Genomic DNA, 18,837 nt, shown 5'->3' with positions numbered 1-18,837 from the left:
TCCTCGTCTCCGACAGCTGGCTCTCAGATCTGAAATCCATCAACACTAGATGCTATCAGGGATCCTGCTCTTTTTTTCTTTTTTGTTTTAAGGACGTTTTATCTCCATTTCACTTCTTTTTTTTTTTTTAGGTCCCTTTCTCCTCTCCTCGACCAGAGCGGCTTGTTTTTGGCTGCAGCAGATCGGCCCGGTGTCTGGGCTGCTTGTGTCGGTGTGGGTCAGTTGCTGCCGGCTGTTTGTCGACTGCGCTGGGAGACGGAGAGGGGGAGGTGTGGGGGTGGGTGTCAGGAGGACAGCAGACAGTTGTTATGGGCTCGGGCTGTCTTCTCTAAGCTCTTCACCGCACTCCTCCGTCGGCTTTCGACGGCCCTCCCCTCCCGGTTGAAATCCCCCTCGTTGATGACTCCCACACACTCATCTCTGTCCTCTTTTTCCCTTTTGTTCTTTGTCCTCACTCCAATCACTCTCTCTTATTGCCTTCAGCTCTCTCTATCTCCCTTTTGATTTTGATTTCTCCACAGCAGCTTTGCGCTGCTTTCTTTTTCTTTCTTTTTTTTTTGTCGCTTCTGCTGCAGTTGCTTCTCTGTTTTTGTCTTCCTCATCCCTGTTTCTCCTCTCCCTCACTTCTTCTCATCTCTCCATCCGGTCTGACTCCTCCAGCAGTCATTCGGTGTCACAGACTGTCCAGCGTTGTTCTGTCAGCTCCGTCCTGCGAAATGTCTCCCAGTCGGACGGTTGTCCCCCTTGGATGGTTATTCAGACGGACTTGAGTCGGTCTCTCCCCCGTGGCTCAGACATCGCATGGCAACAGGCCACTGGTGGAAACACCAAACCCACCACACCTCGTGTTTCCAGCCCAGCAGACGTGCCATCTGTGGCAGCTTGCGGAGTTACCGTGGCGTAGCCCAAGAAGCAGTAACAAAATTGCTTCATAGTGTGTGTGTGTCAACATATAATTCAACAACATCACTTATGTTGCCTCTTGGCTGTGGAGCATCTGGCAGAATACGGACAAACAACAGTTATTATAAAGGGAAATAATAGTATATTTCATCATTCTCATATCTATAAATGATTCTTATTTTAATTATAAGTAGCATTAACATTAATACAATAGTTTGGTAGTTCTGCTGGTTATCATTCTTGACCTTTTATTAAAGACACCATATATTTTGCAGCTCAATATAACCACTAAAGAATATAGGTTGCATGAATATGTACTGTAGGCATATATAGGTATTATCACTAAAGGCTTATTGTACTTTTGATGTGTCCATGTACATGAAGAATGCACCAATATGCACTTATAGTCTTCTGTGTTATTGTATGACCCACCTTCTAAAGGACATAGCACACAGAGTAAAGTAGTCTATGTGCCCCGCCCCGAGCAGACTCAGATTATAGGTATGTTGGCTTGTTGGTATCATGGATGGAGTACTTAACAGACCCGCCACAGGCTCGCCCAGGACCCCTGGACCTGTAGTTCTTCTTATTCAACAACCACAAAGAGAGGAAAAAGTAACCGACCCACAAAAAAAAGCCCACTAGCACGTCTGTGTGCAGGGGCCCATTGTCTCCTAATCTGACCATATCTAGACCATAAGGATAGCCCAGATGGCCGGGGCAAGTAAAATGCCTTGTCGGGCTAGTAAATCTAGCAACTCACAAACCCGATCAGGCAAGTGGCAAAAAATAATTAAACACATTGGGGTTTTTTTTTTCTGGAGCTGAGGAGTGAGCCATCCCTTCTCATCTCTTGTGATTTGCACAGTCACAGTAGCAATCAGGCCACTTGCCCGGCCAGACAACGTGAAAAAGAAAAGCCTTCATGTTGAACCCTGTCTGGCTTTTGTGGAATAAATGAACTATTAACGATGAACAGTTTGTTGATACAGAGAATCAGGGCTCTTAACACATTTTTTAATACATTTTTAAATGTGCTCCCCAGTCTGACCTCTCATTCATCAGTTTCCAAAATCGCCCTTGAGTCTAAATAACACTAACTAGGTAGTGCCGGCAGCACAATAATTAGATCTTCGGTCTCGTATGAATGTTTTTCACCTAATTGCCCGTGTGAGGCTCAGGCACACAGGAGGCACATTCACTCGGCTCGTCATTGGCTTTCTCCTAACCTGATTGTTTTCCACTGTGCTGGAAATATCCGTTTATATATAGATAATGCATTTAGAGACTCAAATGCATTAGTTTGATGAAATGAGACGCAAATGAGTTACACCATGTATTACCAAGTGGACCAAACTATGCTTGTTCGACAGTGCTTATCATCTCATCATTTAGTTGGGTGCTGTTTAGAGATGTAGACACGATGCATTCGTGTGTGTGTGTGTGTGTGTGTGTGTGTGTGTGTGTGTGTGTGTGTGTGTGTGTGTGTGTGTGTGTGTAGGAGTAGGATAAAGTGGAACACAGCTTTTACAGTTTTGCCTTTGTCAGGTCATCACTTCCTTTCAGTTAAAGGTCCCATGTTGTTAAATTACGTTTAAGTGCTATAATATTACCGTTAAAGTATTGAAACGCTCAATTCATGTTGAAATAGACACGGCCCGTATTCAGAAACTGTCCCTTTTAAATGAGCCGTCAGTTATGTTACAACTATACAATTTATGGTTTAAACGTAAACATACAAAAATGTGTCTGCACAAGAACAGATGATAGGCGTTATAAAAGTACGTACTAACTAACGAATGGTGTCCACACCCCCTCCCATCCTATCTCAAGGACTCTGATGGCCCCCCCAGACCAGAAGGCGTTCACCCCCCGGTGTTCTCTGCCCTGCGCCAGTCCAGAGTGGTGTCATCCACCTCCGAGGAGGAAGAGGCCCTCACAGAGAAGTTCCTCAAGATCAACTGCAAGTACATCACTGGTGGCATGGTGAGAAGGCACTCTGTCTGTACCCTTCTGGTCATGTGACCCAACTGCTGTGGTCTAAAGATGAAATGACGTCAACAAGAGAGAGCGAGAGATTAGATGTGGTTGTATGGGTATCAAACTAAATATATGATTATTGTATACAGCCGCAGCTGCAGGTTCTCAACCCACTCCATATTTCAAAAGGCTTGGCTGTAGATATGAAAAGAAAAGTAACGCACTTCAAATATAAGTCCACCATTAAAGTTTCTCTATTTCTTGGTTTGTTGTTCAGCGTTCTAAACCATCGATAGAAGTTCTTCTGTTGAGATTCGGTAGTTTACACCCTTCCACAATAACACAAGAACAAGTACCAAGCGCTTCACTTTAGCAGACGACGCCGTCTGTGACGACCACTTTCGCTTTTGAAAAACGTGATCGTCTTTTGCCGTTTCAGTTGCTAATTCGGTGCCCTCCGATGGTATTCTCAGCAAAACATGAATTCACCAACCGAGGCAGACGTAAACAAGGCAGTTAGAGGGAAAGTCATTCCACTGAAATGCACCGCCATCTTTCACATCTTAATAAACAGAAGCACTCCAGCTCGCCGTTGTTGTTTTTTTGTTTGTTGTTGTCGAATTGATTTAAGAAACCCTGGAACGAGGATAAAATGAGAGCACAGTAACTATGTGGGCACATGTGTGGGCGGATCTGAATAACCCTGCAGACCAGCACATGAAGACGAGCGTCTCTCCTGCTGACTGTAGTTTAATTCTGCTGATTAGAGTTAATGTTGTTCTGCAGCCCCTTGAAGTGCTGTGAAGTGAGTTATCTAGATTGAGGATCTTAAAAGGTCTTGGGTGCAGTTACATGTTGTGTTCAGATCCTCTTTACCTCTGTTCAGTACCTGGTTTCTGTTTTTTTGACTGAGATCTGACTGACCTTGGTTCTAAAAAGAAAATGTGCAGTTTGCTATGATAATACAAAAGAAAAACAAAGAAAACATATTGTGTATGTGTGTGCGTCAACACACTACTCAGCTGTCCTGCTCACACACACACACACACACACACACACACACAGATCCATGGTATTGAACCACAGCTGATTCACTCCCAGGTACCAAATGAAAGCACTGAAGTGGTCTCGGTGCCGGCAGTCAATAACTTCTACTTGATTTAGGACATTTGCGGTCTCAAATTGATTCGGCTTTGAGTTCTTTATGTGACCGAGGTGCTTTTGATTATCTTTCGGCGGTCGATGAACATGCTAAGCTCTTCCTTTTTATATGCGTTTAAAGTTCTGATGGGGTTCTAATTCCTCCCTCGCCCGTCCCTCTCTTCTCCCGTGTCGATTCAGGGTGCGGTGAGCGGGGTGTTGCTGGTGACACCCAACAACATCATGTTCGACCCCCACCGGATGGACCCACTGGTTCAGGCCCATGGGTGCGAGGAGTACGGCATCATGTGTCCCCTGGAGGAGGTGCAGTCTGCTGCCATCTGCAAGGAGATCACTGACCCCAAGATCAGAGAGGCTGTGCCCGAGTAAGAAAGAAACGTTGACATATGCCGTTGTTGAGCATGTATGGGAAAGACCTCTATGAAGACTCGCACATGTAGTTATTTCAAGTATATAAACCCTGACTGGTGATTCTAATTTACTCCTACACACGCTCTTGTAGTTACACTTTCTATCTTTCCCCACAGTTTAATTCAAATGCCTTTCTCCAGCTCTCACCTTTCCCAGAAACGCAGCAACCTCGCTATAATCAATGTCATTCTCTGCTGCACCCGCGGTCAGATTGCATCAGCAACCAATTTCAAGTTTTCAGTTTAATCCCCCCCCCCTCCCCCTCACACACATACCAAAATAAAAAGGAAACGGCAATTACACCAGGGTTAATGAAGTATGCCTTCACCCCTCCTACGTACGGATTGCTCACCTCTTCATGCACTAGGAAGCAGCCAATTCAGAGGATCCACTTGTGTTTCCTCCCACGAGTTTTTTGCTTCATTTAAATTGTTTTAATGTTGTTGCTTTTGAAGACCGATTGATATAAAGGCAACTGTGATCTAATATTAGGAACTCTGTGGAGTCCGTTTTTGGGGGGTCTGAGCGTTTTTTGTGTTTACGCAGTCAAGTGTTGCCCATGGAGCAGTTATTGTGCCAGGCCCAGCTGTTTCCTCAGCTGTGATCCATTGTCTCTCTCTCTCTCTCTCTCTCTCTCTCTCTCTCTCTCTGTGTGTGTGTGTGTGTGTGTGTGTGTGTGTGTGTGTGTGTGTGTGTGTGTGTGTGTGTGTGTGTGTGTGTGTGTGTGTGTGTGTGTGTGTGTCACACTCTGTCTGTCTGTCTCTCTCTGTCTGTCTCTCCCTGTTTCTCTCTGTCTCTCTCTCTTTGTCTCTCTGCTGACCTCTCTCTCTCTACATCTCTGTCTGAACACACAGTAGAGCAACAAGTGCTCTGCAGAATGTGATTCTGTGGGCTGGTTAAAAACAAGTGTTTTGTGTTTTGTCTTCTCATTAGAGGTTTTCAAGTAATAGAATGTTTGTATTTGGTCCTTTTGCACATACAATTAAATCCTGCTGTAATGTTATACAGCTTTTTTATTCATTTATCGCTCCTAACAAAAATTGATGAAATAAAAAACATACTGTTCTAAATATGCACAACTTTGGTGTGACAGTATTTATGCATATATCAGTTCATGTTGAATGACAACATGAATGACGGGGCACAAGGTGTTCACCTTGATAACAGTTCCTCTAAGCAGTTCACTGTGGTTCCTGCTTTTTTTTTCGTTTCCGTTCCTGTCATGCAACAGTGAATTGCCAAACTTTGAACAGACTGCATGTATGACCCAAACCACTAGATATGCTCATGTAAATAAATCTATCGAAACATGATGATGTTTTAAGAAGATCAGGGCATCTCTCTCTGCAAGACTTGCATAGTTTGATCTTTTAAATTTAGTTTGAGCATTTGTTAAATAACAATGGGAGAGGATGTAGCAGGTCGATTGTTAAAATAAACTCTCAGCAAGGAAATGCAGGCATTATGCATTGACCCTTTTAATGATAGGTTATTGATCATAAATGTGGCTGATGATTGGTTAGAAGTGCACTCAAGTGATTTAGTGTTCTAAAAAGATGGGGCACTCACAAAAGAGGATATGCAGAGGCCCTGACCGAGGTGGAGCTCAATACTGTTTCTCATTAGAGCATCCATGTCTTTCCAGCTCCATGGCCCCAGTTTGTAACACAGACTATTGTGTTTAACGTCTCAAGTTTTCTCATATGTTAGACGGCTCCTTCAGAGCCACAGAAGGCATCGTACAATTGGTTTTACAGGCTGACTAACCCTAACCATAACAGCTGAACTGATCCCTCTACATGGAGAGCATGTAGGGAAATGTCCAAATATTCCTCTACTCGTGAAAGAGTTGCACACGTCTTATTGCTTCTCTTCGTTTCCAGTGACCTGGAGCCTCTTCCCACCGAGAGACATCCCTCCCAGAAGGAGCCAGAGCAGCGCCTGAGGGAGCCGGGGGACAGCGGCAGCACGGCCCCGCGCAGCACCGAGGGCTCCTTCTCCGAAGACGTCTTCACCGAGACGGAGCTGTCCCCCATCCGTGAGGAGGAGCAAGCGTCTAACGAGGACCTCCGCCTGGACAAGTCCTCGGGCGCTTCCACGGAGTCTGTGCAAACCGTCACCCAGGTGGAGGCCAGCGGTGCCGCGTCCCGGGCCCCAGGCGGTGCCCTCGGCGCGGGCAGTCAGCCGCAGCAGAGCGCTGCGGCGAAAGCAGAGGACAATCCACCAGACACTGCCACAGAGAGGGATAGCCAGTCCCCCATGGGATCCAAGCAGCACAGTGTAGAGAAGCCACCAAGCACACCCACTACCACCACCACCAGCAGCAGCAGCACTAGCCAGGCCCAAGGCCCCAGCAGCAGCAGCAGCACCTCTCGCCCGGGGTCCCAAAGCTCAGCCACACTTGGTGCCGCAGACACCACCTCTGTCTCAGCCAGTCCACAGGGGGAAGCCAACGAGGGGACAGACGTCTCCAAAACGGACACTATGCAACAGGGCAAGGAGGAAAAGGAGGATGTAGAGCAGACGCCAAAGGACGGCACGCAGAACTCTGCAGAGGGTAAACACCTTTACATAGTAACAGTTGGAAGACGTGTAAGTCGAAGCTCGTGAAAAACAGGTAGAGGACATTTCAGGTATCTGGCTTCATGTTGTCTTTTAGCTGCAGCCCCTACATCCATATTCTTCTGAAGACTATCAAAGCGAGTTGCTCTCCTCTCGGACTGCTTCAGAATCACGTCTCTCATGTTGGGTCCCGATAACCTTGCTGTTTCCACTCTGCCTCGGTGCTAGTAATTGGAATATAAAGACGAAGGAAAATGGCAGCCTCTCTGTTGTTATCAGCTCGGCGGAGCTAGCCGGGCTTTATGGGGCTTTATGTAGCTCTTTGATCTCGGGCTCTGGTGGTCTGGGCCTCTCCTCTGGGCGATAAGCTAAAGCCTATCAAACACCACAACGCCACAAACACAAGTGATGCCCAAAGACGAAACACGGTGGCGATGAAACCCAACATCAAAACCTCTTCTGAGACGGCATTCAGAGAGGTGTTATTTACACGTGACATCCTTCTCTGGGTTGCTTTCATGTGGATTTAGACAAATACTACCTTCCCCAAAGCCTGGAATAAACGTATTTTGTTCTCATTGCCATGTTTAAGATTAAAGGATCGCACCAGTGGCTTTATGTTTTAACCTGCCAAATTTGGGTAGTTAGTTATTGGTGGTCCATTCCACGCTGGATGATATAACAAGCCACCTTCCAGTAACATATATATATATATATATATACGAAACCAAAAGAAAAAAATGAGTTAAAACGTGTGGACTTCTTTAATCTTTTAAAAAAACTTATATTTATGTGCTATATTTCAAATAAGTTGGACACCAAATAGAAGAAGAAGGAAAAGAAACAAGTAGTTTCATTCACGAAAACAATAGACAATAGCACATCGTCTTTCCGGTTTCCTGACAATTTTGACAAATGGCAGTTTCAGATTATCCTTGAATGCACCAGCAAGTGGTTTTATAACAGCCCTTTCTCTCAACTGTATCGCCACCAGCAATAACATAAAGGTAGCAGAATCTCTCCAGCAAGATGATGGAATTAAACTAGGAAAGCAGTGAGTTGGGTAGTTAGTAAAAAAAAAAAAAAAAGAATAGACAAGATGTGCTCGAGAAAATGTCTGGCAAATCCTATGCAATTACTACTAATTGGCTAACATATACGAAACCATGGCAGCATCCTTTTAATTAAAGCCCTGGGTGGCACAGTGTGGGTCTTGTTATCCCACAGTGGCCTCAGTATGTCACACTCACTTGTGTCCATGCAGCCCACTGTCCAAAAAAAGATGTCCCTCCCCCAAGAAGAAACAGACCAAGACAGTTGGAGAGAGAGATTTGCCATTTTCTCCCCATCAATTATTGTCACGCAGAGGAGCCGGGCTGCAAAAGCAGCTCTAATTCACGGGGATCTCAGCAGGGCTGCCCATTATTCTGTGCACATTAGCACAGCCGACACAAGTAACGGCAGCAACCTCAAAAACAGGCTGCATTAATACAGAATTAATGCATTCTGAAAACTGAATTTGTCCCACTGAGCGTGTTGTCTAAGCGGATTATTTTGTCTGTCGTTATTGCTAGTTATGTTGAGCTGCCCAACCAGGAGCTGACAATATGTGGCAGTGTAATGTCACTGGTGCAGTGATGTCATTCAGCTCCCTGGGGCTGCGACCTTATAATAGGCCATTGATAATGTACCACGGGAGGAAGACTCCGTGCCACTATCAATTATATTGTGCTTTTCCATTTGTTTCTGTCATCTGCTGCGTTTCAGCCACTAAATGACTAATGCCAGTTGAAGTAGCCAGCAGATAGAGGATAGAAAACTAGGTCACATGCATAAAGCAAGTATAACCCGGAGAATACGCAGTTAATCAACCAGACGTGTTTTGTTTTTAGATGGCAGAAATTTGAAACTCAGGAAACATGATGCTCTGCTTTCCGGCGAGAGTTCGATGTTCAGATTGATACCACTCTTGTGTCTGTACGGTAAATATAAAGCTGCCAAAGGTTTAATTAGCTTAGCACAAAGACTGGAAACGGGGGACGGCTAATTTGGCTCTGTCCAAAACTTGCAACGTCTGCCTAGCAACACCTGTAAAGCTCTCTAATTAACTTGTTATATCTCATTAGTTTGATCTATACACACAACATAAGTGTAAAATCTTATGTTGGGCTAGCAGTTTCCAGTCTGTATGCTAGGCTAAGCTAACTGGCTGTAGCTTCATATTTAGCGTACAGTTATGAGAGTAATGTTGATCTTCTCATCTAACTCCCAGCAAGAAAGCGAACAGGCATGTTCCCCAAAATGTCAAACCCATTCCTTTAAAACAATGTGTCCGGTTTGTTGCTGCTATTAAGCCATGAAATAACCCATTTGTGTGCTTTAGTGACCATGTGACGATTTCCTCTCTCAGGTACAGGGTCGGCGGAGAGGCGGAAGCACCCCTCTCACAAGTTCCTGTGTCTGCGGGTGGGGAAGCCCATGAAGAAGACGTTTATTTCTAACGCCAGCGCCTCCATGCAGCAGTATGCCCAGCAGGGCAAGAAGCACGAGTACTGGTTTGCTGTGCCGCAGGAGAGGTCAGTGTCTCTGCCACACCTTTGAATACAAGCAAATCCTTTTTTGTGGTAGCCTAAATAACATTAGTGAAACCAGTGCTGTATCTGATGATGTGGAACAATCTTTAAAATGGAAAAACTACAAAGTAAAGTACATGATATAGTAGCCTCCGATAGGTCCACTTAGAGTGCAGCAGACTTTGTTTTTAGTGCAGAGAGCTGCAGAGATTTGACCTAGCCTAACCCTAACATACTCCTAACACACCACAATATTCAGCTGAGTTACCGAGGGGCCTCACCTCCAGTCCTTTTAATGTTTGAAACCAATCAAATATGCACTCTTTGTCAGGTCTGACTCCCACTGCGGCTCCTGCCCATCTCCCTGTGCTGCCTCTGCCAGACAGCTAAACAATTTATTATTCATTCACTCTGCAGGGAAACAGACATGCACTTTATTCCTGCGCTGGGACACACACACACACACACACACACACACACAAACACCCCCAACCAACCAACCAACCAACCCATCCAACCAACCCATCCAACAATAAAGCTCGTATTTTTCCTAGTTTTGTATCCTCGGAAAGAGTTCCGCCCACAAAAATGCTCCTGAACTTGTTCTGACCTAAGCTGTAATGTTTTCTATCAACTGAAAATAGATATGGCTTGTTTATGTGTTTTTCCAAGTTGGAGCGCTCCGTCTGGATGTACAGTTGCCAAGCAAGCAGGAGTCATAATTACATTACAGCTCTTCGTGCTGGAAGGAGACGCATTTCATGAAAAAGTGGCGTAATATGTTTGATATGGAGAGTTAATCCCAAAAGCTTAATTTAATAAATCAGAGGCCATTTATTACAGCCAAATCTGGCTCCAGTTCAGTGGTAGTTAAATTGTCTGTCGTATCTTTTCAGAGAGAAGGATGCAAAGGAACAAAAATGGTGATAATGAACATGAAGTGGATCTGATCAGTCACTTGTCCAGACTTGAGTTGCACAGCACCTCCTCTGTTTCCAGTACGTCGGTCTGTACTTTTACAGCAGCAACACACATGGTGTTCTCTCAGGCTGTTAATCCCATTTGAATCAAACAAACAGGCATGTCTTTTTTAGTTAGTCACGGTACCATGAATGCTTCTTGGTTATGTGATGTGTTGAGAGTGCAGTAATGACACAGAACCCCCTCTCTTCATTATTAATTATGAACTTCAGGAGTCTTGTTTGTTACAGCGTTGTTGTTGTCATCCGCCGGTTGCTTAGCTGCAGCATTTCCCACCTGGAAAACAAGTTTGCTGCGACGCACGCTGCTCCTGGGAACGAGAGCCCCGGGGGGCATTTCAGATTCAAAGCTATTATTTAGAGACGGTGCGCATACATGGGACTACTCATTATATTTAACTTGTCTTTCTTGGAATCGCAAGCGGGCTGAGGTGTGTGGGAGGAGTGATCATAAGCTGTTGGGACTGACAACACAGCGGCTCATAGTCCTTTCCTTCAGACGCCGCTAGACTTTCTGCAGCTTGACCTAGATGGGAGGCGACCCGCATGATGTGTCTTTAAGTGTCCTGGCAATGGTGTGGGAAGAAAGGGAGGCCATTGAAGGGAGGTACACAACCACAACACTGAATAAAGCTCAGCCTACCGAGTCTGCACAGCTCTGTCATGTCCAAAGTCAGTATGTGACACAAACTGTATTTGTTTTTAACTCTTGGTGAGTTATGCCGTACTATCTTATCTTATCCTAAACTGTTTGCATGGGTCTCATGTAACGGCAGACACAAGGGGAGAGCAGAGAGGGGCAAAATTATTGTCGCAATGTTTGAGAGCTACAGGAGATAAGGAGCATTAAGCAGCTAAAGAGACAGATGTTTTCCCAGGGGTTGGCGGAGACCAAAACGGGGCTAAAAGGACAGTGACTATGGGACTTACATTATTTTGGTGTCCAGAAATAAGACTCCAAATGAATGCCAAGGTTGCTTTTTTTACTTTGATGTGTAAATAAGAAACTATTAGCCAACCCGTTAGCTGTAATAACTTCATCATATATGAATATTGTATTTACAGCTTGTCGGGATGCCCACAAGGGAACAACAAAATCAATGTTCGCAGGTTCAACTATTTGTTATTATAGGACCATTTGTTCCCAGTGTTCCCACACTTAAGCACAAAGTGACAGCTCTTGACGCAAAATACTCAACAAGAACACACTGTGTCACACAGGCAGGCAGAAATTACTGTTGATGTTAAAATGCTTCCTTCACAGCCACAGTTTGAGAATATTCAGTAATTCTCAGGACTTTCAGAATCAGAACCGTTTATTGCCACGGTATGTTTAACATGCAAGGAATTTGACATGACGGGAGGTGCATAACATTTAAGGAGAGTTGATGTCCTGATGGAAGTTGTGTTTCTTCCCCCCCAGGTCAGACCACCTGTACGTGTTCTTCATGCAGTGGAGCCCGGACATGTACGGTGAGGGGGTCAGGGGGATGGGACAAGAGCCTGGGTTTATGGTTGTCAAGAAGAATGATGTGTCAGAAACAGCTGAGGACGAGCCCATCACCGACCTCAATGTCAAGGAGTGGGAGGTAAGGTCCACACGGCTAAAACTGCTCCCTCACTTTGCTTAAAGCACACCTGTTGTGTTGTCTCAAGCTTCACACACATGGATTAAGTATAGCTCTCCACTATGGTTTAATCCATAACCTGTGAAACCAGTTTATTGTTGTGTGTTGATTTACATGTTCTATATAAATGTGTTGATTTGCTTTCGTTATGTAATGCATAGTCCAAACGTATTGTGCTGATCATGGTTTTGAATCCATCAGAATTGTGCAGTTGTCAAAACTTTAGTTTCGTATTCTGCTTCTGTATATTGCACTTCTATGTACCACTGCATATTTCTTGATTTGATGGTAACTTTTTTGTTTGAACTTTCTATCACATGTACAGTAAGTTGTGTAAGTTGTGTGAACACTTGCTTTGCTTGGAAATGCGCTCCACTGAACTTCCAACCAAAGTGTTTTGCATGTTTGTGTAATTGTTTACTCTTCTCAGTTAGTGTAATGTAGTTTCATCACATGTTGTGTGACTGTCACTAGCATTTGGCAACTTGTTTTGCTGAATGGCCAAAGGCTAACACAATTATAAGTTGCTGCAGGGAATGTAATCATTGAGCAACTAAGCAGTTTTGGGAGTTTTTTTGGCTCTGAAATCACCCCAAACTCATGTGGCACTGATGTGGGTTCAAGCTGTCTTCCTTTCTCGTCAAACTAACTTCTCAAGGCGTCCTCATTGCACATTGACAGAATGTGGCAGTAAGACTAGGGAGCATAGACAAGGGATGTCCATCTAGATTTCCAGTACTGTATCGGCATATGTTGGATGGTTTTGGTAAAATGAGATTGTTTTTGAGCATGTGGGATGCATTCGTTGTATGAAGAAATAGATACGATGGAAGCAGTGGTCAGGATTTAAATTTTAATGTAAATGAATGATGTAGGAAACAAAGTAGACTGATTTGTTTGTCCCTACATGATCCATTACATTTGAATAATTAAACAGGAACTTGCTGCTTTTGTAGCAATGAATTTTAAGCAATACCGTTTTTGCTTTAAGAAGAAAAATGGTAAAAAAAAAAAAAAAAAAAAAAAAAAAGAATACAAATAGATGTTTTACCAACAGTTTAGTTTTGTTAAACTAAAAAGTAAAAGACTCACTAAATGTAGTTTTATTAATGTATTTTTTTGTATTATTGATTTATTTTGACTTAGTTTTTTTTATAACCAAGGATCTCATCTACCAAAATCTCTACCTCATGGGCTCGTGGTGGTACTGTCTCTTTAAATCCTGTCTGTTATGGGACCGCTCGTATTTTCTTTTAACCAATGAGAAGCCGGGTTCTCTCCTGTCCCGTATTGTTATTGGACTTTAGCGATGCCACACAAATCATACGGCGTAGAAACCCTATTGGAAAGAAATGTTTCTATTTTAGTCGAGCAGGCTGCCAGGCTTCATACCAACTCCGTCTTCTTGTCTCGGGGCTACACGGGGGAACTTAAAGGATCTGTAATGTGACTTCACGACTTCAACCTCACCCAGAAAGCAAGACATGTTTTCTAGGAGGATGAAAGACCAAGAGACACGGCTGACCCCCAAGTACACCTGTGTATGTTCCTTGAGCTTTGATCATGTTTTCAGTCTCCAGCGATGTGTGAACCTTATTCTTGTGTGTTCTCTTGCTGTTGTTGTTAGCAAGCCGTGCTAGCTCGCTAGCGAAGCTAACTAGCCCGCTAGCCCATTAGCCGATATGGTCTAGGTCAGTGACTGATGTTAAACAAAGTGGCCACTATCTGACCACTCTTTAGCAGTCAGGAAAGTGCTCTCCTCGGTTGTCTGTGCTCTTGGCACTGTGTAATACGATGTGTGAAAGTTTCCAGTTGCTAGGTGCCGGTTAAGAGAGGCAGGACCCTTTTTCATTCATCACTTTTCTTAACCTCTCATTACCAAACAGTTTTAGGAGTTACCAGTTATTTTTAACTGTATGTTTCAAGTTTACAGCTCGTAAAGTGACCGTTAATCAGTCACCCGTGCTGTATGACACCGTATTTAATTCACCGGTCACTTCCAGATGCTGACCTTTTTCATGACATTGATCTCTTCAAAATAAAAGGCATTTGATAGACATTGAAAAGTCTGTAGCAGGTTAGCATGCTGCTAGCTTAACGTTGCTCTTTATCAGGGGACAAACGCACTAAAGTGCGTTGAGCTGGAAGTGAAGCGAGGCACAGATGTATTTTTCATCAGGGCTGTAGTTCACCCGTTGTGCTGCATTATTGAGTGCTTTAAACAGGCAGCTTGTTACCCAAAAACGTATTTACACCAGAGGCAACAAGGTGAGTGCAAGAATGTCTGTTGTAAAAAAAAAAATATATGAATAAAAGAAATAATAATAAAAACAGTTAAAGAATCAAAGACGGCTTATGACATCAGTTCCCAGATAGTTTAATATCCATTGAAATAGAGACCTAGATCAGTTAATATGACTCTGCGAGTGTGTGGTATTTGTGGCTTTGTTTGTTTATCTCGCACACGAGGCTTTAAATATCTCTCCTGTACCGAGACACAGTGGACTATTAAACGCCAACGTTTACTCAGTGGCAGAACAGAGGCAGCAGCTCTCGGTGGAGTTGGTAGCGTGGGGTGTAACTTTGTTGGAATGTAGCCATGCTCATAGGTCATCGTGTTGGTCCGTCTGGGCTGCAGTTGTAGTGGTGGATTACTGTTCCTTACGGAGAGAGTGGGTTAATGTTCATGGACTTGGCATCTAGCGTTGCGTCAGTCGTACCTCGACTGTTGTGAGTTCAGTGCCCTCACTTAGTTTTGTGGGGTTTTTTTGCATTTGGGGTTGGCTACAAGAAAGACTGATCGTACTTTCTGTTGGAGTGTTATTGCCGTCCTTTGGTTTACGTTAACTTTTAGTCTAACTGAGTAACCGATGGTGGTGTTGTTACATATTACACAAACATGCAAAACGGTGGCGTGCTCTGATATGCTCCACCCCTTTCCTTCTTGTTTACAGTGGCTGTAAGCCTTTGTTAGAATTTGTCTCTTAAAATTTGTATACATCTCCCTTTATTCAAAGAGCAGTGTTAAGTTCACTGAAATCGCACTACCTAGTGCATATAATAACATAATACCTTCCAAAAACTCACCCTTTCCTTTCCCTGGCCAGTGATGGATCTGGCAGAGTTTTATGTTCCACCTGTTCCTGTCTTTATACTACCAGGTAGTGTCTCTGACGGAGTACCACCGTCGGATTGATGCACTAAACAGTGAAGATCTACGCTCGCTCTGCAAACGACTCCAGGTGCCCTGACCAGCCCTGTCTGCCCCCTGTCTCTCTGCTCTGCCTGCACCAGGATGGTCTCCCATAGGCTCCTGCAGGCTTTAGCTGCTGCTGATGTTGCATAGGAACCTCAAAAACACATGCTGTACATGACAGTAATCTGTTGAGTAGGTTTCACGAGGGTTTGGGCATATGAAACCTGTTCAAAACTTGCCATTCAAGATCAATTGGGAATGACTTCTCAAGCATTTGACGTAAAAAAAAAATTGTTATCAAGTCATTACAGAAAACTGTGTGATGAGGTTTTCATGTGACCTCAGCCTTATCTCAATGTGTCAGGCTTTCAGTCTCAGACTCGTCACTATATTTAGTGCGTCAGCCCACTAGATCAGATATGATCAATATGTAGATTTTACTTTAGCCCCACAGAAATGGGTATTGTCTTTTATGCACAAATCACCAGACTGTATAGAATAGTTAAGGGCAAAGCGATGGTGCGTTGGTGGGGTGGGGTGGAAGTAAGGCTCCCTTGACGGGCTGAGTGATGTTTTCTGAGGACAATGCAGGTAGGCCCGACTTGAATGAGGACTGAAACATGAGAGCATCCCAGCCACCAGTGGGGAAGCGCTCCACAATCAGCCTCTGTTATCGAGAAAGATAAATAACCCCAACAGTCAGTTGGTCAGAGAAAATGTCGAGCAGTGCAAATTATTCATTGGGTTGATTTCCCATTCAATTTGCATTCTCCTCTCCCAGACAGTGTCTCTGCCCGCTCCCCTAGTGCTGCCAAACCAATCCTAGTCGTCTGGCACCGGAGAGTGGCAGGAAGATTTTCCGCTGTCGTCATCAAACTGTTGGATTATCAGTGTGTGAGCAAACACTGCGTTTATAATTTTGGCAGGAACATGGTTAATTTAGAATGCTTTTGTTGCTCGGCTTAGGCTTTGGTTAAAGGCGAGTTCCTTCATGTCGTCCCAGCCTTTTTATCTTAGAGCTGTTTAGTAAAACCGTGCAGAGTTTTGTGGTCACTGCTTTAGATAGTCTCACTATGCAGGAGTAGCCCGATATGATGCAAAACAGAATTGTAGGTTTATGACAGATAGCTATAATTGAACCCATCCAGTGTCGGTGCCTTATGGAAGCTGAAACCTCTCCCTGTGTGAGTGTGTATGCACGTCTGACATGTGTTTGTGCCTGTAGATCACCACCAAGGAAGAGGTGAACTCCAAGCAGGGCACAGCCATCAAGACGGAGCTGGAGCCAGAAACGTTCAAGCCCAACCTCAGAGAATCCAGTGATCTCCTGGAGGCCGACCAGATAGAGAAGGTACAGACTGTTGCTCCAGCCTGCTCTAATGCAACACTAACATTTATGTCACCATGTGCATCTGAACGCTAATGACAATGTAAAGGAGACGGCAGGCAATCTTTTGTACTTTTTTCATGGTCAACAAATCACCCAAAAGACAAAAAGTAGGAATTAATCGATCCCGCTAACAAGTGTGTGCATCTAAAGCCTGTTGTATCTAAATCCTCTGTGCCATAGAGCTATTAAATACAACTATTAAAAACACATCAGAGAGCCACACCGTTGGACTGGTTGACATGTTCCTTTAGTGTAATAAAAAGGACTGTAAGTGTACGTAAACACTCTCCGGTTCAACAAATGTGTGTTAATCTGCTAAATAAATGACCTGTTGTGTTTTTAATGATTTACATTTTCAGTACGAACCAATGGGTAATAAGAAAAATATTTTTGACAAGTATACTAGACATATCCTTGAAATGGATAAACTGTATATAATAATATGGTCTGTGGGTCATGTGGTTGGTCATTTCACTTTCAAATTTGTAAAAAGAAAAACTAGCCAAGTCATCCATTCCTAGAGCTCCCTTTCAGGATTATTTGTCATCTGTGGGGGAATAAATGTGTTCACTGCTGTAATAGCCATTATACATCTGTCAGCCCTACAGTTGTTAGGTGGGAAGAGGAATACATTACGCAGGAATAATAATATTTATAGACAGCAGCATCAGCGGGTACTGTAGTCGTACTCCTTACATCAGACAGAAACCAATAAGCTGTGGTCAGTGGGTTGAGTTTTCTTTCTACGGCTAATGTGGCCGTTTAATATTCCTGAATTCCAGCCACATAGAACTAATAATGGACATAAGTTTGATAAGCCATTCAGTAGCCTAAATTTAAACCGCAATAAAATACAAAAAAACACAAATAGCATGATTCAAGTTCCAACAAATGTATTCAACAGGTTGCTGCACACTTACATTCATTAAATTAATTTCATCCGATGAATCGCTTTATTCAAACTGAGAATCTAGTTTGAGGATTTGTTATTTTAGGGTGATGATGTCACGACAGACATTCCATATTGACTTATGTAAAATGGATATTGAGCGGCTTATGTAAAGATGACACACGGTACCTGTGAGAAACGCGTGAAACTGACATTTCTGAGCCACAAACCTTTTACGTTTGAGGTGTGCCGTACGCTCCCGCAGGCGAGCACGGACACGCCCACACGCCTCCAAACGAGTCCCCGTTGGCAGATAAGTTGCCGATGTGCAGCTTCCTCCGATTGCCCCAAGGGCGGAGCTCAGAGCTCAAGAGGTGAGCCGAGTCGGAGCTTCATCTCCAACTGCTGATTACGCGACTGCTTGTGCTGAACCAACAAGAAAAAAAAAAGAGCAGAGGGACCTGTGAATTATTGGAGAGCGAGCAGAACGTTTAAAGACCCTTGTTCCATACAGAGGAAATGGTGCAGCATACTGTAAAAAAAGTTGTCACTTTTAATTCCATCTTTTAGTCCGTGTCTGTTTTATCTGCCTGTTAAAATGAAGCATAAACCGCACTGCTCCTCCGCCGCCTTTGTCGGCTTTATCTCCCCCATGCACCAGCGCCACTGTTAATCCTTCAGTCTGTCAGCGGGGCAGCCTCTCAGGGAGTGCCGGACCTCTCTTTCTCCCGAGACCGCTCTGTGTGTTTGGAGCCCTGTTACTCTTCCTTAAACACCAGACCGTGTTAAAAGTTCACCGCGGATGTAATTGAGCATTGGTGGCTGTGGCCTTTCTGTGTTTCATTTCCTTTCTCTGCTTCTTTCCTCCTTCATCCTTCCTTTTTTTTCTTTATTACCCCCCCCCCCCCCCCCCCCCCCCCACACACACACACACACACACACACACACACACACAGCTTGCCAGGAACCTCCCACCTCGGACCATTGGGTACCCATGGACGCTGGCTTTTGGCACATCAAAGCATGGCATGAGCATTAAGAGTCTGTACAGAGCCATGCAGGGCCAGGACACCCCCGTGCTCATGGTTATTAAGGACAGCGACGGCCAGGTAAGCTGTCAATTCGACAGAATGTAAGTAGTGCACCGCAATATATTGGAAGCGA

At 44.2% G+C, this 18,837-nt stretch overlaps 1 protein-coding gene across 4 annotated transcripts in view; it reads left to right on the top strand.

Moving 5' to 3' along the window:
* The window catches only part of LOC137890489 (oxidation resistance protein 1-like), a 152,310-nt gene that overhangs the window by 129,581 nt on the left and 3,892 nt on the right, over positions 1–18,837 (top strand). For 2 of the 4 annotated variants that reach the window (XM_068734583.1, XM_068734584.1), the window contains 8 exons: positions 2,737–2,889; positions 4,225–4,409; positions 6,339–7,012; positions 9,428–9,593; positions 11,994–12,159; positions 15,360–15,440; positions 16,620–16,745; positions 18,630–18,782. In XM_068734583.1, the coding sequence (XP_068590684.1) occupies positions 2,737–2,889; positions 4,225–4,409; positions 6,339–7,012; positions 9,428–9,593; positions 11,994–12,159; positions 15,360–15,440; positions 16,620–16,745; positions 18,630–18,782 (1,704 nt within the window). Of the gene's footprint in view, positions 1–2,736; positions 2,890–4,224; positions 4,410–6,338; positions 7,013–9,427; positions 9,594–11,993; positions 12,160–12,179; positions 13,740–15,359; positions 15,441–16,619; positions 16,746–18,629; positions 18,783–18,837 lie in introns of those variants that run through there. The other 2 variants (XM_068734585.1, XM_068734586.1) reach the window with 2 other exon arrangements.

This window comes from Cebidichthys violaceus, unplaced genomic scaffold (assembly GCF_023349555.1).
Source record: "Cebidichthys violaceus isolate CVI_PGR_0920_01 unplaced genomic scaffold, fCebVio1.0.p SCAF_65, whole genome shotgun sequence".
NCBI classification, from domain to species: Eukaryota; Metazoa; Chordata; class Actinopteri; order Perciformes; family Stichaeidae; genus Cebidichthys; species Cebidichthys violaceus.
The sequence above is the reverse complement of the archived record's forward strand: the minus strand, read 5'-3'. Positions and strand labels throughout refer to the sequence as shown.